Genomic DNA, 26,898 nt, shown 5'->3' on the forward strand with positions numbered 1-26,898 from the left:
TTGGAAGGCAGTTTCCATTTATTTTGTGTAGTGGATGAATATTTGAAAAATGTGCACTAGATGGAGACTTTGGTACCTTTCTTGAGGGTGAATACTTTCTTGTGAGCAGCCTTACCGCGCATGCAACCTTTTTATCGCATTAACAATGGTGGATGGATGCAATACGATTGCGCAGTATGAGGAACACTTTCTAGCAGGCTTCCACGCAAAATAACGGTCACATGATCCAGTGCAGTTGCGCAGTGTGTCCTGAGAAAGTCCCTGGGCGGTGAAACGCGTTGACGTAGGCCTGCGTCACGCTCTGTGGTCTTCTCCGCCCCCCTCTGCCCTCCCGCCGGATCTCAGCATGATGCCCTATTTTAACGGCATACACTATAGCCGGACGCATGCCGCCAGTGCTGAAAGAAAGCCGGCCCGAGTCTTCCCCGAGCAGTTGAGCACTCCCTCAGTGAGAATCATAAGAAACCTGCGGTTAGTTGGGCCCGAACGGCAGTCCGTGGACGATGCATCTGATCGATCGATGGTGGAGTTGGTAACTATTATGTGGACAATTTTTAATTCAAATTTCAATTTCTTAATTCAACACGACCAGTCTGACTATAAGTAGGACTCTGCAGCAAATTATATATGTGGATAAATTGCAGTGTGGTGAAGATACAGAGCTCAGTCAGATGTGGGCCTGTCAGAGCGTGCCGGTACATATCAGATGAGCAACTGCTAATAAATAAGGAAACGTATGAACTTCCATCTACGATTCTGGTTGTTGGAACTAGTAAAGGGTGATTGAGACATTTTGGAATTCTCTTAGACTTAGAAGGAGTGATTCTGCTTTTTTTTCTGAACTTTGCCTTTTTTTCTAAAAACAGAACCAATTGCTGCTACGTGTGGCTATCTGCTGGACTTATGCCTATATACACATACAAGTTCTGACCTTTCAAGTACCACCCATCCTAAACTGGGTTTTTCAGCATTGGGCTGACAATGTCGTAGTTGAGGAATGACTGTCTAAATTCTGGGGCATGGTGTTGTGATCGCGGGGGGACTTAGGGGGGGTGGGGGGTGGGGAGGTGTTTTAATGTGGCTGGCGGTCACTGCTACCACTTACGCGTTGGACAAATTAGGAGCATGGGGTATCAGGTGGGTTCACACCACCTACATAGTTATTTAGTATGAGAACCATTCCCATTTGCCCTTTGCACAATATTGGTAGATAAATTATATTGGAAATGTACACATTTTTAGTTGCATGTGGTTACTTTGGATGTTTACAGCTGAGACAACATCAGGACATATATGCCTTAAGGGATAACCTGTGTGCATATATTTATATGTAACACCTATTGTCAAGCTATATATTTTTCTGACTTGCAACCTTATCAAAAAATATTCTGGCAATATTAATACATTGCAGGTGGTTGAGCAGCATATATTGGTAGTGTGTTGTTTTTCTTAGTGCAGTACAGGCCGACCTCAAGGTCGGTATGACGTCATCGCCAGGGACCGGAAGGCAGTGGCGGTGAATGGCTGATCGAGGAGCTGTGGCGAGGGCAATGCTGGTGTCAGAATTCTAGCGGTTTTATTTATGCAGGAAAAGCTGTCATATGTGTATGGTTTAAGTTTTAATGTTCCATGCAAAATTGCAATGTGAACTGTAAAGTTATAGTACTTCTTTAATATATTGCTATGTGACATCTTAACATATTCCAGGTTGTAAAGCTTAGAAGATTATTTTATCTTGCAAGCTGGAAGGTTTTTGACGTGCTCTAGTCTCAGCTAGCTGATAACACATGATGTTTTGGGAACAAACTTTATACAATATAAACAATAGAAGGTGTTTTCCCAATTAGTTAGATGATTCAATGATGCCACCTGGAGGTTTCATAGTCTTATATAATTAATTTGTTATGAAATGCTGACCTCTGCCGGTGGACATTATTATATTTATTTCTTCATCAGAAAGACAAATATATAAAACATGATTTTATATTATTAAGATTTAATTTGCAATTATTTCATATATGAGTAATTGTTTTAAGAAGAATTATATAATAAGCTTTATATTTAAATGAGTATATTAGAAGCCCTGTATGCTTCAATAAGCTTTAAATTGCTGAAGGCTCTTACAGGTCTGTGTACAGTGTCAACCTGACCAATCTTATGTCTGGGAAAGTACCAAGACATTCCAACCTAATTAGCAGAGAACACTTTATCAGAAATGCGTCATGAATTGACATTGTTTAGTATCAATGTCTTGGGCAAACCAGCAGACAAGATGGCTGGTGATGTCCATTTTTAATTAACTGCGTCAAATATGACCTTTTAATCAAATGTCAAACACTCCAGATGACGTTAATTCCCACAAGATAAAGTATTTAAGAATTTATAAACAATAATATTATGACTTAGGTAATCAAAACATGATAAAAACATTGACACATGGAAGCTTTAGCCAATCAGAACCTGGGAATTAGAGACATTCCAGATTAGGCAGCCATATTGCATCCAACCCCTATAAAAGTAGGAGCTGAAAGCTCATAGTTTGCAGAGGCCCAACAATCTCCTGAGAAGACACATGAGGCAGAAGCTACCTTTCCATAAGTGGTTCTAGATGCTGAAGAGATGACAGAGAAGGGGTAATATGCTTAATATTCTGGTGATTTACTTTATAAATTTTTCGGCATCAAGTTTTGTTAAGATTTTGGAAGAAGTTTTTTTAGAAGCTATTTTTTATGCTATTTCTTTAAGAAGATTACTACAAGTTTTACACAACTATTATATACACTTTTGATTTTATTCTACATAACACAACTGTTATATTCTTTTTTGAATGTACTTAGAAGATTGATGATCGCTGGGCTGTAAAGCCTTGATTAGATGGAATACTGTTAGAAGGAAACACTACTTGGAACTGTTCATATTTTGTATATATGCTGTATGATAAGCAAATTCAATTTTTTATATAAAATCCCATACTGAGTGCTCTGATTCATTTCAAGGTATACCGTCAATCTATAATTATTGTTATAGAGGGTTCAGACCCCGATATGCTGAATTTATATGATAGCAACGCTTTAAGGGCTGGTCCTTGTAATGATCGGTGTCAGCACACAGAGAGAATCTGATCACTGATGATCTGCAGAATCATCAATAATACAGATGTATACTTGATTATGGAAGATCTGCAGAATCACCAATAATACAAGTATGACTAACCTCTGGACACCTAATAAAGTGTAAGTGTTTGGTGTAACAGTAGGCTATCTCCCGTGAGGCGGGAGATACAAGCAGCTTGGCCGAGAACCACCTGAGGGGCAGGTGGCTGGGGGGAGGGTTAGGGACTATCTCCTTGAGAGAGGGAATAGTGAGAACCTGGCAACCAGGGATATCTGGATATCAGATATAGACTGTACTGCAGCCAGGGGACTCCAGGGGAGAGGCCACTGGCTGCTAACCGGCCAGACTCTCTGAGGAGCAGGGGTCCTAGTTGCAACTGACACTTGGTGGAATTGTGTCACTGCTAGTACAGATTGACTGAGCACTCAAGGGGTGAGTTACAGCCTGGAAGATCGGGCAGGCCAGGTCGGCAACACACGAGCAGATAAGGTACAGAGACAGAAGGCTGATTCGGTAACCGGGTACAGGCAGGGTCTGGCAACAGGTAGGCAGATATGCAGAGGTACCGAATCAGAAAGCAATAGAGAGGTCGACAGAGCAAATAGTCATAACAGAAATAGAGCAGAGTCCTAGTCTGAGGTGTGAGGTCCGTGGTCTCGACACCCAGGAACTAGTCTAAAGTATAATACAGTAATGACACAGTAATCCTAAGCTTGGGTGTGAGGTCCTTGGTCACAACACCCCGGAACTGGTCTAAAGTATAACACAGTAATGACACAGCAGTCCTAAGCTTGGGTGTGAGGTCCTTGGTCACAACACCCCGGGACTGGTCTAAAGTATAACACAAGCGTAATCTGGCTAAGTGTGAATTCCCAGGTCCACCTAGTCCTAACACACTGTGGGATCTGACTTAGGTCTGAGTGCTCACACGTAAGTATTCGCAACGGCAGACAACCTGAGACTGACCAGCGAGATCTATATATAGTGCAGCGCTCCTCAGCGCCGCCCAGCGCCACTCAGCCAATCAACAGCTGCGCTGGGATCAGCTGATCGACCTGATAAGCTGATCCCTCTCCTACTGGCATAAAGGTCCTGCCTCCCAGCGCGCACGTGTGTAGCTCTCCATCTGTGTGCACTAGAAGGCTCAGACAAACCAGACACATGCTGCTGTGCGGAAACCGCTGGTCTGAACGCGGAGACAGCCACCCCACCGCCAGACCGCGCAGCGGCATCTCCGCAATCCATTACAGTCCTTTACTGAGTTAGCAATCATGAAAAAGGTAAGAACCGCTCAGGTTTTTGACACTGGGAGCTTGGGGCTGGACAAAGCTCCGGGTAAGTAGCACTTATTTTACTTATAAAAGCCTGATAACTCCTTTAAAGTTCATTCTAATAAAACCAGAAAGCTAATAGCCAGCACTAACCAGGGTGTTCAAATCTGAGATATAACTTAATGAACAATGGATGGCGAAGTTAAAGTGCAACATAAGATACCTCCTCAATTATCCACCCAAACCATGCACACACTTATGGAACAGTCCACCTAGGCTGGGAGCCCAGACTGTATAATGTGTATTCTTCCTTCACCATGGCCAATATTAAAGCTTCATACAAATGCTCAACAAAAGTCTTTTAAATGCAAAATTATCAAACAACTTTTGTTGTTGAAACAAACCCAAAAAAGTTGTTTGCTATTGATCAAACAAATGATAAGATGCAGCTCACAACAATGCAACAGTTGGATTGACTTGAGCTGTATCTTATCAGTTGTTTGAACAACAGCAAATTACTATTTTTGATTGTTTCAACTTGTCTCAATAACAAAAGTAGCTTGATAATTGTGCATTTAGCAGACGTTTGTTGAGCGTTTGTATGGGACTTTAGCCTTGTGAGGGTCAGTAGACCACAGGCCAGAGTATGTCTCATACAGAACGTCAGTGACTGTGCTGCTTATGTCAGAGCATGGCTAGCCATAATATCTTCACCCACACCTCAGCCATGATAACCTTTGTATATACAGGTTCGCCCAGTACAATCCACCACCAGTTTATTATGCAGCAATACACTCAACAGATCATAAATGGGGATGCTATTTGGTATGTGGCTCCTACCTAGGAGAAAGGCTAATCATGTCCTTCACTCCCACTGCAGTTACAGTCAGACTCCTCACACAGCACAACAAGCTGCTTTCTCCCAATGCTGCTTTCCTGCCTCTCCCCCCCCCCCTCACTCACTGTCATACTCCTTACACAGCACAACAAGCTGCTTTCCCCAATGCTGCTCTCCTGCCTCCCCCCACCTCACTCACTGTCAGACTCCTCACACAGCACAACAAGCTGCTTTCCCCAATGCTGCTCTCCTGCCTCCCCCCTCCTCACTCACTGTCAGACTCCTCACACAGCACAACAAGCTGCTTTCCCCAATAACGCTCTCCTGCCTCCCCCCACCTCACACACTGTCAGACTCCTCACACAGCACAACAAGCTGCTTTCCCCAATGCTGCTCTCCTGCCTCCCCCCTCCTCACTCACTGTCAGACTCCTCACACAGCACAACAAGCTGCTATTCCCCAATGATGCTCTCCTGCCTCCCCCCTCCTCACTCACTGTCAGACTCCTCACACAGCACAACAAGCTGCTATTCCCCAATGATGCTCTCCTGCCTCCCCCTCCTCACTCACTGCCAGACTCCTCACACAGCACAACAAGCTGCTTTTCTCCAATGATGACCTCTTCACCTCACTCTCCTCTCACTTCTCCTCCTACTCTGTCTGCATGCTGCTAGTGTAAACATAGTACTAATATTCTTCCCCTGTAATTTCTGCACCTGATGCAAGTGTTTCACCTTGCTTCATGAGAGAACTGGCCCTGTGTACAGGATATGAGTGTGCACCTCTTTTTCAGGTTCCCCGATCTCAGTGCAATGCACAATGTCTTCCTGGATATAGAAAGATCCCGAATGGAGAAATACACATTTGCTGCTATGACTGTTCCCCGTGTTCTGAGGGAGAATTCTCCAACAAGACAGGTTTGATTGTATATTATTATTATTATTATTATTATTATTATTATTATTATTATTATTATTATTATTATTCTGTAGGAGGTTTGTGCCCGTTGGGTGTGGGCATTTCATGGCAACATTTGCTCAAAGATCTGCTAGCACAGTGCATTGTTGAATTGGGGGTATATAATAGGATGCTGAAAATTATATACAGATTATACTGTATACAGTAGGAGACATCAGTTATACAAGGGTTAAAATATGTTCTGTAAGTAATGTGATTATTTCCTGATTTTAGGGTCTGAAAGCAGTGCGGTCTTTTCATTAGCTATTAGACAGTATCGGCTCCAGCTTCAGATTTTGAGGTAGGTACAAAAGGGGTGCAATGGCTACCGTCTTTCCCCTCAAATAAAACCTACCCCGAAAATAAGACCTCCCTTATAATTCAAGCAAGCTTGAAATATAAGACCTACTCTGAAAATAAGGCCTACCTGGGGGGGGGGGGGGCGCTGTGTGTATGGGGAGGTGTGTGGTCTCTCACCGCACCTCCCTTGTGGCTGCGTCCCCCTCCATTCCAAGCAATTTCTCCGGTGGTGGCGGCAGCGACATGGTATTCAAGTTATGAGGGTGCCCGACCCTCACGCTGCACGCAGTATGCTTTGCCGGCTCTGCGCTGACGCTCCCTTCATGTAATAATCAATGTGCGCCTCGGACGCATCAGCCAGGTGCACGATTATGATAGTAAGGGAGTACCAGGGCAAAGTGTACTGCGTGCAGCGTGAGGGTCAAAGGGCACCCTCATAGCTTGAATACCATGTCGTCGCCGCCGCCACCACCAGAGAAATTGCTTGGAATGGAGGGGGACGCAGCCACAAGGGAGGTGCGGTAAGAGCCTCCCCATACACAAAGCGTCTGCCCCCCCCCTCCCCCCCTAAAATAAGCCCTAGCACATATTACCTCCCCAAAAAGAATATAAGACAGTGTCTTACATTCGGGGAAAGACGGTAGCTGGTGGAGCCCATTGGGGCCATGACATTGTCAAGTTTTCCTCAGCAATGATCTGATATTTAATTATTTAAAGTGTATTCACCAGATATTACACACCTTCCAGTACATTTTTTGTATTGCTTTGAACAAAAGTCATGTGACTTGAGGTGACAAATGCAGCAATTGTGAAACTCCAAATGACTGATGCAGCAATCACGAGACCCCAAATGACAATTGCAATAATCATGAAGCCTCAAACGGCAAGTGCACCAATAGTGATGATGATCGTAATCAGCTAAGTACAATTACGCGAGTTTGCACGTACATTTGTGCAATTATGCCTATACCTAATTACCAGTTGCTAATTCATTTGACTTTGTATTATCATTCATAATTACGCATTTATTTATGGGTAATTTACGTGTCATTTTGTGCCGACTTTGGTGGTGAATAGAAAAGTTGCTATATATGTTAAGGAGAATAGTGGATACAAGTCAAAAAAAATAATGTTTCAAAAAGACCTTGTAGTTTTTAAGAAAATTGATTGTAAAAATGCAAAGAAAAATGTTTTTTAAACTCAGAAAGATTACAGTTTTCATTTTTCTTTGTATTTTTAAAATTGAGTTTCTCAAAAACTACAAGGTCTTTTTGAACAATTCTTTTTTTAACTCATAGCAATAGCATGTATGGGGGGCTCTGATGTTAATTGCCAAAGTCGGCACAAAATTACATGTAAATTACGTGTAAATTCATGAATAATTATGAATGCTTACAATTAACTACGAAATTAATTACACTTTTCCCCAAAATTGCATTATGATTATGAATTGAATTACAATGCATAGGTGTCATTTCTGCTCATCACTATGCACCAATCATGAGACCCCACAGTAATGTATAAGTTCATTACATATATCGGTTGGTCCACTTTTAACAGATCTGGAAAACAGTCCAGGACTCCAAATGACAAATGCAGCAATCAAGAAGCCCCAAATAACAAACGCAGAAATCATAAGACCCCAAATGATAAATTCAGCAATCAAAAGGTCAAATGACAAATACAGCAATCACGAAGACTCAAATGACAAATATACCACCCATAAGGCCCCACATGACAAATGCAGCAATCACGAGGTCCCATATGACAAATGCAGCAAACAAGAGGCCCCAAAGGACAAATGCAGCAATCAAAGGTCCTTCATGATACAACAACAATGAATGCAGCAATCACAGTAAAGCATTGGTCCATCCGGAAAACATTCAGCATGCCTGGCAGAGTAGCAGTGGCTCTCCTTGTTTTCCGGCACGGCTCGGCTCAGTTTCATGTTGTGCCAGCAGTGTCATCTTGGTCAGCACTACAGCAATCATTTTCCCACATCTCACTAATATTATAATTGCGAAAGTTCGGATGTTTGGATGTTTGGATGTTTGTTACTCGATCACACAACAATGGCTGAACGGATTTGAATGAAATTTGGCACACACATAGTACATTACCTGGAATAAAGTATAGGATACTTTTTATTCCTATAACCTAAAAGGGGCGGAGACAAAATACAAATTCCATCTTACACTGTTAATGGTACGGTTCTCAAACTTTGCACATTTGGTCACTGGGTGACTAGGATTAATATTCAGAAAAGTGGGTGGAGCCCACAAAAGCAAATCAAAATTTACCTTTTGATTTTAGAGGAATACAGTATGTAATTACTGCCATTCTTGCACTGTTAATGGCACAAGCCTTAATCCTGGTACAGTTGGTCATTGGGTGACTGGGGTTCAAATTCAGAAAAGGGGGTGGAGCCACAAACAGCCAATCAGATTTGTTTCATTTCAATGCAAATTATTGATGCCAAAGACCGCAAAGCTCACAAACTTGGTCGCTGAGTAATTGTATGCTAGGGTTAGAAAAAGTGGGTGGAGCCAACACCAGCCAAATACATACCCGGGCTACACCGGGTCATCAGCTAGTATGAAATGAAGCAATTGTTATCCCACACATGAAATGAAGCAAATGTTACCACACATTAAAATAATTTCCCCACACATGAAATGCTTCAATGTTGACTAAACTGACTCCCATGCAGCAAGTACCCCCATGGTGCAGCCACTGTCCTCCAAGACAATGGTACTTAGCAGGCCTAAATGAAACATACAAACCTTCCCCTTAATGCAGCCACACTTTGTGTCCCTGCCCCCTCACCTAAATTTACTAGGTCCAGTGTCCATTGTCACTAGGCTGCTTGTCACGTGCATCTTGCAGAATACTCACACTCCACCATCCATTTGGGTCCCTGAATGGCAAAAATGGTGGTATATCAATGCCGAGGCCCCAGCAGTAGCAGCTTGGGCCCCCATTGGTTGCAATAGACTGATGGTAATTGTCCCTCCCCAGGGAAGATTGAGTCCAATAAAAATCCTCCCTGGGGAGGGTGGATTCCCGTTGGTCTATTGCAGCCAGTAAGAGCCTGAGAGGCTTCTTCTGGGGCCTTGGGATTGGTATACCAGTGTGCATGGACCTGAATGGACAGGGCAGCGGTGGCTGAGGAAATGACTGGATGGCAGCAGTGGTGGGAGAATGCGGGTAGCAAACAGAGTGGATAACAGGATAAAAAACTGATGCACAATGTAAGAAACTAATCATTTAAAGTGGAATAAAACCCGGCATTTCTTCTGTGCTCTAATAGATTATTTACAGCATATTATATACAAGCACCATTTTATTTTACTAGAACAGCATTCAAAGGGTTAAACACAGGACTTAAGCTTAGTACACACATTGTACAGTAACCAACTACTGTTAGAATTTAAGTATTATATGCTTGAATTCGTAGGCCTCAGTTACTCTAACTGCGTTTAGTTAAAGGACTTGATGTGCTGAATCTCCCGTTAAGGAGGATTTCTAGAATCACTGCAGAACAGTGTGTTTCTGTTTATACAAGGCCAGAGGCTTTATCTGTCCTCTGATGTGCAGACAGAGAGGCAGTCTTTTTGGTAAACATTGAGTGTTTTCATATTTCCTAAAGTTGAACAACTGTCCTTCTCAGATTAAGGGACAGGTCACTGGAACATGGAATTTTCCAGTGCATGCGCAGTAAAGACTGTGCTTGTCATGATATCACGAGTTCTTATCAGCCAATAGCAGGCTATGAGTAGAGATGGCCCGAACCTCCAATTTTAGGTTCGCGAACCTCCCACGAAAGTTTGGTTCGCGCAAACTTTTGCGAACCGCAGTGGACTTCAATGGGGAGGCGAACTTTGAAAACTAGTAAAAATTTATGCTGGCACAAAAGTGATGGAAAAGATGTTTCAGGGGTCTAACACCTGGAGGGGGGCATGGCGGAGTGGGCTACCTGCAAAAAGTCCCGGGGAAAAATATGGATTGGACGCAAAGCAGTGTTTTAAGGGCAGAAATGCTAAATGCTAAATTGCAGGCCTAAAGTGATTTAAAACATCTTGCATGTGTGTCAGAAAGTGTAATTAGAGTACTGCTTCACACTTACACACCAAGCTCACTGTGTAACGCACCGCAAACAGCTGTTTGTGTAGTGACGGCCGTGCTGGACTACTGCGCACCATGACGAGAGTGCAGGTGATGGTGGCTTTCCAGCCCATATGGTCCCCGGGTTGAGGTAGCTGAACGACAGAACAGTGACTGTCCAGCTAATAAAATTGGGTCTGTCCACAATGAAGCAACAATCTTATTATCTTTGGTGTGCAAACCCCCGAGACACTCATATAGCTGGCGGTCATTGCTTCATTGTAATATGCAAGGGGAATGGGCACATGTACATGCCTTTTGTTTTGTTGTTGCAGATGCAGAGCAGCCAGAAAAATTAGGCAGGCATGTACACGCACCAGAAAAATTATTATAGCGGCCGGTGCTAGCAAATTCAGGAATCCGCCTGGAGTTCTGGACCCTGTTGGTGGTGGCTGAGCAGCCAGTCACACGGCGTGCAGGCAGAGATGCTGTGTGTGGAAACTGACTTAGTCTTCAGACGAGCAATAGCCCTCTGAGATCCATGCCTCATTTATTTTGATAAAGGTGAGGTACTGAACACTTTTGTGACTTAGGCGACTTCTCTTCTCAGTGACAATGCCTCCAGCTGCGCTGAATGTCCTTTCTGACACGACACTTGAGGCAGGGCAAGAGTGAAAAGTTGGATAGCAAATTGGGACAGCTCTGGCCACAGGTCAAGCCTGCACACCCAGTAGTCCAAGGGTTCATCGCTGCTCACAGTGTCTACATCCACACTTTTAAGGCCAGGTAGTCGGCTACCTGCCGGTCCAGGCATGGTGGAGGGTGGATCCGGAAGTGCTAAGTCGAGGCATTTGACTAAAGAATGTCTGCATGTCCGACATCACCATGAGATCGCTGGAGCGTCCTGTCCTTGCCTGCGTGGACATGGGAGGAGGATTACTGGCAGTGGTACCTTTATTGCATTGTGCTGTGACATCACCCTTAAACGCATTGTAAAGCATCGTTGCCAGCTTGTTCTGCATGTGCTGCATCCTTTCTGCCTTCTAGTGAGTTGGTAACATGTCCGCCACTTTGTGCTTATACCGAGGGACTAGTAGCGTGGCCACCCAGTACAGCTCATTTCCCTTGAGTTTTTTTTATACGGGGGTCCCTCAATAGAGATGTAGAGATGGGCCGAACCTCCGATTTTAGGTTCGCGAACCGAACTTTTGTGAACCGCAATAGACTTAAAATGGAAGAGCGAACTTGGAAATTTAGAAAAAATTATGCTGGCCAGAAAAATGATGGAAAAGATGTTTCAAGCGGTCTAATACCTGGACAGAGACATGGTTGAGTGGGATACACATCAAAAGACTCCATAAAATACCTAAATATGATGCAAACCACTGTTTTAAGGTCAGAAATCACAATGGGCCTGATTCACAAAGCGGTGCAAACTTTTTCGCGGACTTTTGCGCACGCAATTTGCCGCGATTCGCGCGATCGTGGACTTTTGCGAGAGCAATTTGCCGCGATTCGCGCAAATCGCGGCAAATTGCGCGCGCAAAAGTCCACGAAAAAGTTTGCACCGCTTTGTGAATCAGGCCCATTGAATGTTGAATTGCAGGCCTAAACTGCTTTACAATATCTTGCATGTGTATACAACTGTCAGAAAGTGTGATTCTTCCTCCCTTCCTTTCTCCCTCTTCTCCTTCTCCTGGAGGAAGATCTTGCCTTCCAGGGATTTGTCGGGTCAAAAGTACGCTCACATACATTGGCCAGGAATCAAACCCAGGTCAACTGCTTGGAGGGCAGCTATGCTCACCACTATACCACCAACACTACAGGCTGCAGCCAGCCTAGCTGGCCTGGGAAGGATGAAAAGCTAGGTGGCCGTGCAACCATTCCTGCTAACCTAAAGCTTACTTACAACACATTGGCTTAAGACTTTACCAAATCCAATGCTCCAATATGGGGAAGCTTGTTTTGTTTTTGTTTTTTAAGTGTGGTGTCACAGTTCACTCATCTCTTCAACTACAAGAAAGGCCCAGGAGTAGTCTTAGCTACCGTAATATGTATGTTACGGCAGGGCCCTTATTATACTTTCTCTTACAGGGCTATGAAAACCGTTTTGCCCATGCGATAAAGCGAGGTGCAAAAATGAAATCATGCCTAGCAGAGGATGGTTTTGATCCATCAACCTCTGGGTTATGGGCTCCGCACACTTCCACTGCACCACTCTGCTTACATTTGTATACAATCTTCAAGTTTAGGAAGGGTACATTAGTTGAAATAGTTACACTACAATCTATGTTACAGCAAGGCCCTAATGACACTTTCTCTTAAGCCTGTAGTGTTGGTGGTATAGTGGTGAGCATAGCTGCCCTCCAAGTAGTTGACCTGGGTTTGATTCCTGGGCAATGTATGTGAGTGTGCTTTTTCACATTCTACAAGTCCCTGGAAGACCATATCCTCCTCCGGAAGGGAGGAAGGCTGTTGTGGGGTGCTATTTAAGGAATAACAATCAGCCAGGAGCAAGCTAACAAGCCTACAAGAGCCTAATTAAGCTTCCCCTAGAAGATTCTGTCAGCAGCTGTCCCTTTACTAATTACTGTAGGCAGACGAGTGAGTAAAAGGGCCGGAAAACCTTGCCTTTTATAGGGGGGGGGGCTCCAGGACTGAGTGTAGTCTGATTGGCGACAATGTGCCTGCTGGCTGTGATGTAGAGAGTCAAAGTTGACCCTAATGGAACATTAGGGGGGAGAACCGAACTTCTGCAAAAGTTTGTGTTTGCATGAACCACCCAAAGTTTGCCTGGAACCGTTCGCCGGTGAACCGTTCGGGCCATCTCTACTTGGGAGCTGATAGGACGTGCCTTCTTCTGACTTTACTTTGGTCGAGGGCCGGATGAAATCACATCAACACGACCTCGCACAGACCTGCTGGGTGGCCTTCCTCTGGGACTGCCTCTACCTCTGCCTGTTTTGTCCATTGTGTCCATATCTGGGGGGGGATGAAGTGAAAGGTATGCACTGACTTGACTAATACAATGTTCAGTCACACAGGTGCTGTTAACAGGTATGCACGGAGTGGTATATCACACTGCGTGCGCTCACATAGGTAGGTGGGTGCACTCAACACAACAGGTAGGTACTTATATCCAGTGATGAGGTGGGTGCACTGAACACAACAGGTAGGTATATGCAGTGATGGGTATTACAATGTGCACCTGTTCCACACAGACAGGTAGCGGACAGGCACAGTGACACTGCGTGCACTCACATAGGTAGGTGGGTGCACTGTGAACAGGTAGGTAGGTGTATGCAGTCCTGGGTATTACAATGTGCACCTGTCACACACAGACAGGTAGCGGAAAGGCACAGTGACACTGTGTGCGCTCACATAGGTAGGTGGGTGCACTGTGAACAGGTAGGTAGGTGTATGCAGTCCTGGGTATTACAATGTGCACCTGTCACACACAGACAGGTACCGGACAGGTAATGTGACACTGCGTGCATTCACATAGGTAGGTGGGTGCACTGTAAACAGGTAGGTAGGTATATGCAGTACTGGGTATTACAATGTGCACCTGTCACACACAGACAGGTAGCGGACAGGCACAATGACACTGTGTGCGCTCAACTCACGTAGGTAGGTGGGTGCACAGTGAACAGGTAGGTAGGTAGGTATATGCAGTGATGGGTATTACAATGTGCACCTGTCACACACAGACAGATAGCGGACAGGCACAATGACACTGTGCGCTCAACTCACGAAGGTAGATGGGTGCACTGTGAACAACAGGTAGGTAGGTAGGTATATGCAGTGATGGGTATTACAATGTGCACCTGTCACACACAGACAGGTAGCGGACAGGCACAGTGACACTGCATGCACTCACCTAGGTGGGTGGGTGCACAGTGAACGGCAGGTAGGTATATGCAGTGATGGGTAATGTGCACCTGTCACACACACAGGTAGTCACTGAATGTGCTGGGCCTGGCAGTGGCACACACAGTATGAATTATCAAGGCTGTCTATGCAACACAAATGTCAGTGGGACACACAGAAAAAAAAATAGATCACAATAACAGGATTAGCTCTCAAAAGAGCTATTGAGGGGTTCTATTTTAGCAATAAGATTCAGCCAGGAGCAAGCTAACAAGCCTACAAGAGCCTAACTAATCTTTCCCTATGAGAGAGTCTGCAGCAGCTGTCCCTTCTCTATTTACTGCAGGCCCACGAGTGAGTATAATGGCCGGTGGTGCCTGTCTTTTATAAGGGGGAAGGGAGTGGCTCCAGGAGTGAGTGTAGCCTGATTGGCTACAATGTGCCTGCTGACTGTGATGTAGATGGTCAAAGTTGACCCTAATATTGCATTATGGGGGCAAACCGAACTTCCGGAAAAGTTTGCGGTTTTCCCCGATCGCAAACCACCGGAAGTTCACCTGGAATCGTTTGCCGATGATCCGTTGGGGCTATCTCTAGCGATGAGTTATTGATACGTACTTTCATTCTATATGATCTGTATGCTGTATATATATATGCCTAGCATAGATGTAACTAAGAGAGGCCTGATCTAGTTATTAGGGATAGATCAAGTGATTAAAAAAACGCATAAGATTCTACAGACGGTTTGCTTTGCTGAGGATAGATATTGCTACAGAACATATATGTATATTTGTTTTACAAATAAACTCTTGAACTTTGACGACGTCTACGAAGTCCTATCTCCTATGCTATGCTGTATGCTGTGATGAGAGTTATCACACTTCCTGTGATATGGTGCCGAACGAAGGTGTAGTGTTATTGCCAATAGCAACCAATGTATAGGTTCTTACAGCTAGTGTTGGGCGAACATCTATATGTTCGGGTTCGGGCCGAACAGGCCGAACATGGCCGCGATGTTCGGGTGTTCGACCCGAACTTCGAACATAATGGAAGTCAATGGGGACCCGAGCTTTCGTGCTTTGTAAAGCTTCCTTACATGCTACATACCCCAAATTAGCAGGGTATGTGCACCTTGGGAGTGGGTACAAGAGGAAAAAAAATATTTGAAAAAGAGCTTATAGTTTTTGAGAAAATTGATTGTAAAGTTTCAAAGGAAAAACTGTCTTTTAAATGTGGAAAATGTCATGTTTCTTTGGACAGGTAACATGCTTTTTGTCGCCATGCAGTCATAAATGTAATACAGAGAAGAGGTTCCAGGAAAAGGGACCGGTAACGGTAACCCAGCAGCAGCAGCACACGTGATGGAACAGGAGCAGGCGCAGGAGGAGAAGGCCATGCTTTTTGAGACACAACAACCCAGGCCTTGCATGAGGACAAGAAGCGTGCGGATAGCATGCTTTTTACCGCCATGCAGTCATAAATGTAATAAAGATAAGAGGTTCAATAAACAGGGACCGGGCGTCAACGCTAACCCAGCAGCAGCAGATGTGATGGAACAGGAGGAGGCGCAGGAGGAGAAGGCCACGCTTTCAGGTGCAACTCAGGCCTTGCATGAGGACAAAAAAATGTGTGCGCAAAGCAATGCAATGAGTAGTTTTCAGGACACAATGGGCTATTCGGAGGAGCTATTCCCACCCCCACAATCTTCTACCTGTGAAAGGTCAATGGAACAGCCACAAATGTTGTGCCCGGATTCACAACCTTTTTCTGTGGAAAATGCACCTCGCACTGAAATGCAAGGCGAGGCCGAGGATGAACATGACGTCAACAACTCAACATGACGCAAAATGGGGGCGGAACAGAAAGCTGCTTTCAATGTTTTGAAGGCCTTAATTGCCTCCGGTGGCCAGTTAGATGCATCATTCATCACACCCAAATCCCAGAGCAATGTGTGCAGGAATTTGAATCTCAGGAGGTGTACCGAGATCATCTGGACAAGTGACCAAGTGACAAAGTGACCAGTGACAAAGTGACAAAGTGACAAAATGACAAAGTGACAAAATGACAAAGTGACAAGTGACAAGTGACAAAATGGCAAAGTGACAAGTGACAAAGTGAGAAGTGACAAGTGACAAAGTGACAAGTGACAAAATGACAAAGTGACAAGTGACAAAGTGAGAAGTGACAAGTGACAAAGTGACAAGTGACAAAATGACAAAGTGACAAGTGACAAAGTGAGAAGTGACAAGTGACAAAGTGACAAGTGACAAAATGACAAAGTGACAAGTGACAAAGTGACCAGTGACAAAGTGACAACTGACAAAGTGACAAAATGACAAAGTGACAAAGTGACAAAGTGACCAGTGACAAAGTGACAACTGAGAGGTTGTTCTGGGGAGCTCCACTGCACTCAGTCGCATATGAGGAGAGGTCTCGTCGGGACTGCTGATCCTCCTCAGCTTGCTCAAAGCCTTGAGGGTTCCTGAAGATCCTCTGCTTGGAGTTCGCCGGGGTTCAGCTTGGTGTCGGGGTCGGCGGCGTCCTCCTCACTCCAACGTGGCAGATCTTCTGTTGAAGGAAAAAAAAAAAACATTGTTAAAAGTCCAGTACCGCTTCTGAAGGACTCACCAAGAGATGCAGGAGCGCTTCAATCTAGCGCACCATCGCTCGCTGGGTGATGTCCCTGCCTACGCGCTGGAATTCTACGCTGCACATGCTAGCACGCTTTTGCGCAGTGCCGAGGCGCATTCCAGCAGCTAGTAGCTACCAAGCTTCTGTGGATCTGATTGGGCCACCATGTTGGATCTCTGTCAAGTCCTCCAAAATTTTGAGCAATCCACGTTGCGTGACTGAGCAGTGACAACTCTACAGTCAGCATTACAATACCACTGCTGTGTTTACTGAAGAAATCAATGTTGAAGATGGAAACCGCTGGCATGATGCAAGTGGGGGATTCTGAAGATGAAAACGATCAGCGTGATGATACCAACATCAGGCAACCTGCCTCAGGAAACGCTGGTCCCAGCTATGACAAAGAACAGGACGAGGAACAGCTGGAGTTGGAGCAGGAATTGGATGCCCCCACTGCCGAGGGACAGAGCGGTGCACGTTGGAATTCCACAATTTAGCGGGAAAGGACAGCAGAAGAGGAAGAAAGTGATGCTGGTGACGAATATGGTGCATCACAACAATCACAACGCTTACAAGAACATGAAGATAGAGGAGTCTGGCAGGACTCTCTGGCACACATGGCTCAATTCATGCTAGACTGCATTGAACGCGGCCCGCGCATTATTCACTATTCATTATTATTCATTATTCTGGAATCTGGACAACACCAATTACTGGGTTTATACCCAGTTTATACAAACACAATGTTAAAAAACTGATTGAAGAAAGTGTCAGACAGGTCAAAAATGGAACAATTCCAGCAGGCCCTTGAGGATGGAGACTTTAGAGAGGAGATTGACATCCTCCTCCTTCTCTAGCCAGTTGTACGCCGACAGACTGACTTCAGCAAACCCAGGAGGACCAGGAGGGCAGCAAAGAACACAAGCTGCTGCTAGTGCCCAAAAGGGAATGGTATTGGCAGTGTCCTTGGAGTGGGAACATTTTCTGACACCCATGCAGCAGCCCACAGAATAGCAATCGGGCAGTTCCACGTCCTCCAACACCAATCGCCTAGAGAAGATGGTCAAGGTCCAGGACTACATGTCAGATGGCGTAGCTGTGTTGAACAATCCATCTGCAGACAGACGGTGAGTGTGACAGGCAGCACAGAAGGACCATGGCAACTCACTCATAGTACCACAGTTTGATAGTGCTGCCCAAAAAATTATATGGATCCGTGGACCCGGGCACTGCAGGCAGTACTGGGAAGTGGGAACGCAGATTTTAGTACCTAAACACACGATACAACATGTTTTCCGGGGTCGGACTCTGAGGCACATACAGATGGTCCCGATCATCATCCTCATCATACAACTCTTCTCCTGAGTCTGACCCACCCACCACCTCTGCCACCCCAACATCCCCAGACACAGACCCCTCATCGTCCTCAACATTAACTTGGGATGCTGGCCTGAGCCCGACCTCCTCCTCCACATCAGGCCCCATCATCTCCTCAATGGCAGCCCTCATTAATCGTTCTGGCGACGGACCAATGGACACAACATTCTCCTCCGGAGAGGGCTGCTGCTGACCACTGGCTGCTGTAGTGGATGTTATAGCTTGCGTGGGGCGTTGGCTGTTGCTGTTGTTGGGAGTGCTGCTCACAGCGGAGGTCTCTGAGGAACTCATGGTGAGCTCATATAGTGGTTGGCGGTGAGTGGAGTATTACTGATCCCAGCAATATACACACTGACTGGCAGAGTACGCAATGCTATATAGTCTGGCTGAGCGGTGTACACAGAGTGGCAGTACACACAATGCTATATAGTCTGGCTGAGCCGTGTACACAGAGTGGCAGTACACACAATGCTATATAGTCTGGCTGAGCGGTGTACACAGAGTGGCAGTACACACAATGCTATATAGTCTGGCTGAGCCGTGTACATAGAGTGGCAGTAAACACAATGCTATATATAGCGTGGCTGAGCGAGGTACACAGTGGCAGTACACACAATGCTATATAGTCAGGCTAAGCCGTGTACACAGAGTGTCAGAAAACACAATGCTATATATAGCGTGGCTGAGCGAGGTGCACAGTGGCAGTACACACAATGCTATATAGCCAGGCTAAGCCGTGTACACAGAGTGTCAGAAAACACAATGCTATATATAGCGTGGCTGAGCGAGGTGCACAGTGGCAGTACACACAATGCTATATTAGTCAGGCTAAGCCGTGTACACAGAGTGTCAGAAAACACAATGCTATATATAGCGTGGCTGAGCGAGGTGCACAGTGGCAGTACACACAATGCTATATTAGTCAGGCTAAGCCGTGTACACAGAGTGTCAGAAAACACAATGCTATATATATAGCGTGGCTGAGCGAGGTACACAGTGGCAGTAAACAATGCTATATATAGTGTGGCTGAGCGAGCGGTGTACTACTGTTCCCAGCAGCGACAAACAATGACTGGGGGGGACCCTGGCTAGCGTGGCTGGAGAGCGAACTACCCTGCCTGCCTACCCAAAGCTAAACCCACAGACAAATGGCGGAGATATGACGTGGTTCGGGTATTTATTTACCCGAACCACGTGACCGTTCGGCCAATCAGAGCGCGTTCGGGCCCGAACCACGTGACCCGTTCGGCCAATCACAGCGCTAGCCGAACGTTCGGGGAACGTTCGGCCATGCGCTCTTAGTTCGGCCATGTGGCCGAACGGTTTGGCCGAGCACCGTCAGGTGTTCGGCCGAACTCGAACATCACCCGAACAGGGTGATGTTCTGCAGAACCCGAACAGTGGCGAACACTGTTCGCCCAACACTACTTACAGCTACCAGTCGTCAGACCTCCCATGGGGCGGTCGTTCTGATGATAGTTTGCCGGTGTGAACAGTCTGTCGTCAGGCTGATAAGGCTGGTTTTGACCGATTTGCTGAGTGGATCAGTCAGAACCAGCCTTATCAGCCTGATGGCAGACTTTACGCACCGGCAAACTGTCATCAGAACGACCGCCCCGCAGGCGGGTCTGACGACTGGTAGCTGGTTACAGCCCGACGGGTGTACAAAGTTTTAGAAGCACCCTGCCAGGAAAGCTGGATGCATCTGAACTAGAGATAATGTTATTGTGATGAATAGCGGAAAAGCCGCCGTGTGTTCTGGCAGTGAGGCGGCTGATTCCGCGTCTGATGCGGCGGTTTGTCCGCGTCGGCGTGCGTCTGGGTTGTCTGGAGCTGGTGGTGCACATGAGAGGAATGGCGTGGGGGCCGCCACATGTTCTGACGAGGGGGTGGCAGATTCCGCGTCCAGTGCGGCGGGTTCCCCGCAGCGGCGTGTGCCTGGGCTGTCTGGAGCTGGTGGTGCACACAGATGTAGAGCTACGTGCGCGCACTGCAAAACAAGCTCTTTATACCTATAGGAGGAAGATCAGCTGATCTGGGTGGTCAGCTGATTCCTGCTCAGTTAGTGATTGGTTGATGGGAGCTGGGCGGCGCTGTGGGGCGCTTTACTATATATATCTCCTGCTGTTCAGTTGCTGGTTGTCTGGCGTTGCAAATGCCTTTGTGTTAGCACTCAGACCTTAGTCAGATCCTTCAGTGTGGTGGAACCAGGAGGACTTGGGAATCCACACTTAGCCAGTTACTGTATATCATCTGTGTTATTCTCTAGCATAGTTCCGGGGTGTTGAGATCACGGCCCTCACACCCCAGACTAGGAATACTGTATATCATCTGTGTTATTCTCTAGCATAGTTCCAGGGTGTTGAGATCACGGCCCTCACACCCCAGACTAGGAATACTGTATATCATCTGTGTTATTCTCTAGCATAGTTCCAGGGTGTTGAGATCACGGCCCTCACACCCCAGACTAGGAATACTGTATATCATCTGTGTTATTCTCTAGCATAGTTCCAGGGTGTTGAGATCACGGACCTCACACCTCAGACTAGATCTTTCTGATACCTGTTATGACCTGTAGCTTCCTGACTAGTCTTCTGTTCTCTGATTTGGTACCTTGCATATCTGATACACTGTTGCCGACCCGGTCTGTCTGGCCTTCTGGCTGTCACCCTCCCTCAGGGTGTTCAGCCTTCCCGCAGGGGTCCCCTGCTCTACAGAGGGAACACTGCTCCTTGTCAGTCTGGGATTCCCTTCCAGGTGTCCTTGACTGCAGTAGAGTCTTCTCTACTTATTGGACCACCTGCTACCCCGGTGGTCCAAAGGTTACTGTTGCACCAAAACACTTACTCACTCAGGTGTCTAGAGGTTAGACATATTTGATTATTGGCGATTCTGCAGATCCCCAATAATCAGGTATATCTGTATTCTTGGGGATACTGCAGATCGCCAAGAATCAGTTTCTTTCTCTGGTTGCTGACACCTATCGTTACAGTTATCTTGTGTTTACTTAATTGTATCAAGTGAGTAATGTAAACACTTCTCTAGCACTGCAGACTCTCCTGAACACAGTCAGACAATCCGAAAGCATGTCTGCTTACATTAGAAGATGAATAAAGCAGTTATGAATAAAATACAAAGTAAGCTCTCAGAGCAAAAAAAGTGTACTTTGGGAACTTGTAATTTCTAAATGAATAATAATACTTATGCACAAATGCAAATGTGATAACCGTATGACATATAAAAAGTAGGAAAACATGTTTCTATTGAATATTATGTCAGGGCTTTATACCGCTTTAAATGGATTAGTGAATGGAGAATGGATTTGTTTTTGCAGGCAGAACCAGTTTTTTTTCCAGTATAGTGTGAATCCAGGATGGGTGGTGGTTCTCTGGGTTAGTTAATTACCTGATTGGCTGTTATTCCTTAATTTAGGTCATTACTCCACCCCCTCGGAAATGGGGCCATGGCGTTTTTTTCAAACTTCTACAGTCATAAATATCTAGCATGAATGAGGCATTTCCGTGTGAGGAGAAGCAGTTGGGAGGCCATTGGCACTGTTCCCGTAACAGAAAGGTGGATAGTGAAGGGAAAGGCCTTTGTTAGTTTCAATGTTCATTCTGAATGAGCAGTCATTTCAGCAGATTTGAACGATGTATAACACACAGCCCACTTATCTAGGATACATTACTTGAAGTGGTTTCGAGATAAACTTTTACTCATTGCATAATTGTGTTCCTTTCATATAGTTTATAGGGTATTCCTCAAGCCAAATACTTTTTTGTTTTTATTTTAATACTGTAATTCCCTATAAACTAAACAAGCCTCACCCACAGCTTCTCCAGAGTGCCTTGGCATTCTAAGTCTTAGCAGCAAGGGCTTATGGAAGCTCAGTCTGGGCAGGAGGAGTAGGGGGTTACTAGCCAGAGATTTCAGAGGCACAGCGGAGGAGGGAGGAGGAGAGGGGAGTGAAGTTTTTACAGGCTGAGGGCTGGAGATGCAGAGCAGCTTGCCTGTGTGTAATGATGACAAACAGAACATGGCCACTCTCATTGTATCACAGGAATAAATAATCACATACTGTCGGAGCTGCTTGTAGCTAGATTTGCTGTGTAAAGTATCTAAACTTTTGATAAGATATATAGACAAGTTACTTGTTATAGTTAGTTTTTCATCTCGGATCCTCTTTAAGCGTATGTAGCGATCCTAGGTGACAAGCTGGACCTGGAATGCCAAGGTCAGGAGACTCGCCTATATCTAGGTGTATCAGAAGAGCATGTTAATCAAACGTAACATTATTAGACTTTAGACTGAGCTGGCATAAAGTAACTTAGGTTTGGCTAGACCAGGAGAGGTTTTAGGTTTTAGTTGTGAGAGAGACAGGGTGTTTGTTTAACCAGTTTACCACCACGCGTGTGTATATCTATGCTCCTTTTAACACCCTTTCCCCACCAGGAGAGTAGATATATACGCACCTCCCACCGCTACTGCCGCTGTCTGTGCTCCCACTCACTCGTGCGTGCGCTTGCACGCTCGTGCACGCCGCCGGCCGCTTGCCCGAAGATCAATGAATGGGTAAAACCATTCCTGTTCGTTGATCTCAGCACCCCACCAATGATCAGCTGCTTCTATGAGAATCAGCATGATCATTGTGAAAAAAAAAACAGTTTCCCAGCCTCATTGTACTTCCGACGCTTACAAGTCACATGAACAAAAAATTACTGTGGCCATCTTGTGGCCAAATAGTAAAACTACATCCAAAACATTTTTCATATACAAATACATACTTTTACACTATAAATTAACTCATTACCTCCCACACTCCCCAATTTATTTATTTTTTGTAATAATAAGAAAAAAAATACAATTAAAAAAAAAAAACATAAATAGTTACCTTAGGGACTGAACTCTTTAAATATTTATGTCAAGACGGTACAACACTGTTACTTTATAAACTATGGGCTTGTAATTAGGGATGGATCCGAACCTGAAAAAATGCATCTTTATTTCCAAATAAAATATTGGTGCCAAACATTGTGATAAGGACATAATTTAAATGGTGTAATAACTGGGACAAATGGGCAAATAAATTTCATGGAGGTTAATTACAGTAGCATGCATTATTTAAAAACTATAATGGCCGAAACATGAAAAATAATGATTTTTTTCCCAATTTTTTTTCCTATTTTCTCATTAAAACACATTTAGAATAAAATAATTATTGGCATAATGTCCCACCTAATGAAAAGCCTAATTGGTGGCGAAAAAAACAAGATATAGTTCATTTCATTGCGATAAGTAATGATAAAGTTATAGACGAATGAATGGAAGGAGTGCTGAAAGGTGAAAATTGCTCTGGTGCTCAAAAGGTAAAACCCCTCACTTGTGAAGCGGTTAAACTGGGTGGATTCATTATAGATGGAGGTGCTCGATTGTACAGTACCACCCAAATGAATCTTACCTCCTTTTCTTGCCACCAACAGAGCTTTCTGTTGGTGGCATCTGATTGCTGCTTTGATGTTTTTTTTTATATATTTTTTTTAAAATAAAATAACCTATTTTTAAATATTTTCTTCTTCCCCCCTCCCTCCATCGCTCCCTCCCTCTCTCCCCCAAGATCCAATCCCTGTGATCGCCCCTCATAGGAATCAGCCTATGAGAGGGATCAGACTGTGAGCCTCTCCTGGGGACAGCTCAGTGACAGAGCTGCCCGATGTGCAATGCTGCAGTAGATTGCAGTGCTGTACAAAATAAAATTGACGCTTCTTGTCCCCCCCAACAACCTGTCAGCTCCGATCGCCGCTGGGAGGTTGTTCTCATCTGTCTCCCCGTTCCTCTTGCAGTGAACTGGTACTCGTGCGAGCTGGATTCTCTGGAGGAACGGGTTCTCTGGAGGAACGAGGAAGCAACTCTGCAGCCTCCATCCTGCGTTAGGTAGTCACAGAGTGGTTAAAGGCTGTAGCAATACATTGCGATTGATCCCTTCACTTCCCCTCATCTTGTGAGATTGATAACTGTCATCATGATGACAGACGGGGATCTCACCAGAGGGATCCAGAGCCTCTGAGGACCGGAAGGAGAACGGCTGCCAACATCTGGATCCCCGGGGAGGTGAGTTACAAAGCCCACTGTGTGGTATGCTCTGAATAAATCTCCTGGTGGCTTCCATAAGTCAGGTTTGGGGTTACCGCTCTGAGCTGCGGTTTTCCACTCCGAGCCTGACTCAGGGTTTCCAGTAAGGAGGTTAAACACATTTATTGCTTTTCAGATCGATACATGATCGGAAACCCAAGCAAAATTGAAAGGGAAAACCCATACATACTGTATGTAAGCACACTTAACTTCCAATTGTCCACATTTCCGATTGAGTACTCAAAATCACCAATTGATTTGGCATTACATCTACAACAACAAACACTCTTGGTAGTGTGTCCTAGGCTTTACTTGCAGATAATATAATCAGTTTGAGGCACAGTGTTAGATGTTTACTAGTCTATGAGCCTATTTGTGATCATGTGTCATGGTCTGAAAATATTGATTATATACCGTATTAGATATATTTCCATAGTAGACATTAATAAGTTAGCATGCTCTTTCTCTCTAGACAGTGAGACCTGCTGGAAATGTCCCGATGATCAGAAGCCCAATGAGAAGAAATCAGGTTGTGTCCCCAAACCTTATGAGTTCCTGTCTTATAAAGAGGACTTTCTTCCAATCTTCTTCTCTTTAGTGGCTGTAATATGTTCTGCTATCACATCCTGTATAATAAAACTGTTCAGAGCACATTGGGACTCTCCAGTGGTGAAGGCCAATAACCGGACTGTGAGCTTCATCCTCCTGACCTCCATCTTGCTGAGCTTCCTCTGTGTCTTCTTGTTCCTGGCTCATCCTGTGGATATAACCTGCATGCTGAGACAGGTTTTATATGGAATATGTTTCTCCATTGCTCTTTCTTCTATTCTGGCCAAGACCATACAAGTCTGCATCGCTTTCAAAGCCACCAAACCCGGCACTATCTGGAGGAAGTGGGTGGGAAGCAAAGTGTCTAATGCTATTGTTGTGTCCTGTTCCTGTGTCCAAGTTCTGATCTGTGTAACTTGGCTGTCAGTGTCTCCTCCGTATCAGGAGTATGACAAGTTCTCCTCTCCTGAGAAGATCATAATTGGGTGTAATGAGGGCTCAGCAATCTTCTTCTATCTTGTGTTGGGTTATATGGGGCTTCTGGCCGGTGTGAGCTTAGTTCTGGCTTTCATGGTAAGGACATTACCGGACAGCTTTAATGAGGCCAAGTACATCACGTTCAGCATGCTGGTGTTCTGCAGTGTCTGGATTGCCATGATCCCAGCCTATCTGAGCACCAGAGGGAAGCAGATGGTGGCTGTGCAGATATTTGCTATACTCACCTCAAGTTCTGGGCTGCTAGGATGTATATTTCTCCCAAAATGTTACCATATACTCCTAAACACCCAGGTTCACACCAGAAAACCAACTGGAGAGAAATGAATGATTCCATATTGAGGTTTGTCAGTAGAGAATGCTTTTCTGTAATGTAGACAGATTATCATTCGACTTGCATTTAAATTAGGGGTGGGACGACGAATCCTGCGAATCCACGAATCCCTCGAATATTAGGAAATATTCGAGATTTGTGGATTCGAATCCCGACGCCATTTTCCACTATACGAATCCGCCGAATCCCGACGCCGCATCGCCGCGCATCCGCCGCTCGCATTCGTCCACCTCCGACCCCCCCCGAGCCTCCTCCGCTCGCCCCCCCTGCCCGCATAGTTTCCATCCACTCACCTATCGCGGAGCGCAGAGCGGCAGACCTCTCGCCGACTTCCTGGTTCCCCCTAGTGACCGGCTCTTACAATGACGTCATCAGTAAGAGCCGGTCCGGCCACTAGAGGGAACAAAGAAGTAACGAAGAGGTCTGCCGCTCTGCGCTCCACGGGAAAGGTGAGTAGATTCTTGCATTGGTGAGCGGAGGAGGCACGGGGGACGGAGGGGGCCGTGGGGGGGTTGGCGGGAGGGCGAGGGATTTCTACCTACCGACCTACCTATCTACCTACCTACCACTATCCCTACCTACCTACAGGCCGCTATACCTACCTACCTACAGGCCGCTTTACCTACCTACCTACAGGCCCCTATACCTACCTACAGGCCCCTATACTTACCTACCTAAAGGCCCCTATACCTACTTACCTAAAGGCCCCTATACATACCTACTTACCTACAGGCCACTATACCTACCTACAGGCCTCAATACCTACCTACCCACCTACCTACAGGCCCCCTATACATACCTACCTACCTAAAGGCACCTATACCTACCTACCTAAAGGCACCTATACCTACCTACAGGCAACTATACCTACCTACAGGCCACTATACCTACCTACCTACCGGCCACTATCCTTACCTACCTACCTACAG

The 26,898-nt window shown here is 45.4% G+C and overlaps 1 protein-coding gene across 1 annotated transcript in view; it reads left to right on the forward strand.

Moving 5' to 3' along the window:
- The window catches only part of LOC137532845 (vomeronasal type-2 receptor 26-like), an 88,972-nt gene extending 63,010 nt beyond the window's left edge, over positions 1-25,962 (forward strand). Inside the window, exons 5-8 of the mRNA XM_068257314.1 lie at positions 6,017-6,140; positions 24,303-24,388; positions 24,492-24,570; positions 25,064-25,962. Of these exons, the coding sequence (XP_068113415.1) occupies positions 6,017-6,140; positions 24,303-24,388; positions 24,492-24,570; positions 25,064-25,962 (1,188 nt within the window). The remainder of the gene's footprint in view (positions 1-6,016; positions 6,141-24,302; positions 24,389-24,491; positions 24,571-25,063) is intronic.
- The last annotated feature ends 936 nt before the right edge of the window (positions 25,963-26,898 follow it).

The sequence above is a fragment of the Hyperolius riggenbachi genome, chromosome 1, assembly GCF_040937935.1.
Source record: "Hyperolius riggenbachi isolate aHypRig1 chromosome 1, aHypRig1.pri, whole genome shotgun sequence".
In the NCBI taxonomy this organism is placed as follows: Eukaryota; Metazoa; Chordata; class Amphibia; order Anura; family Hyperoliidae; genus Hyperolius; species Hyperolius riggenbachi.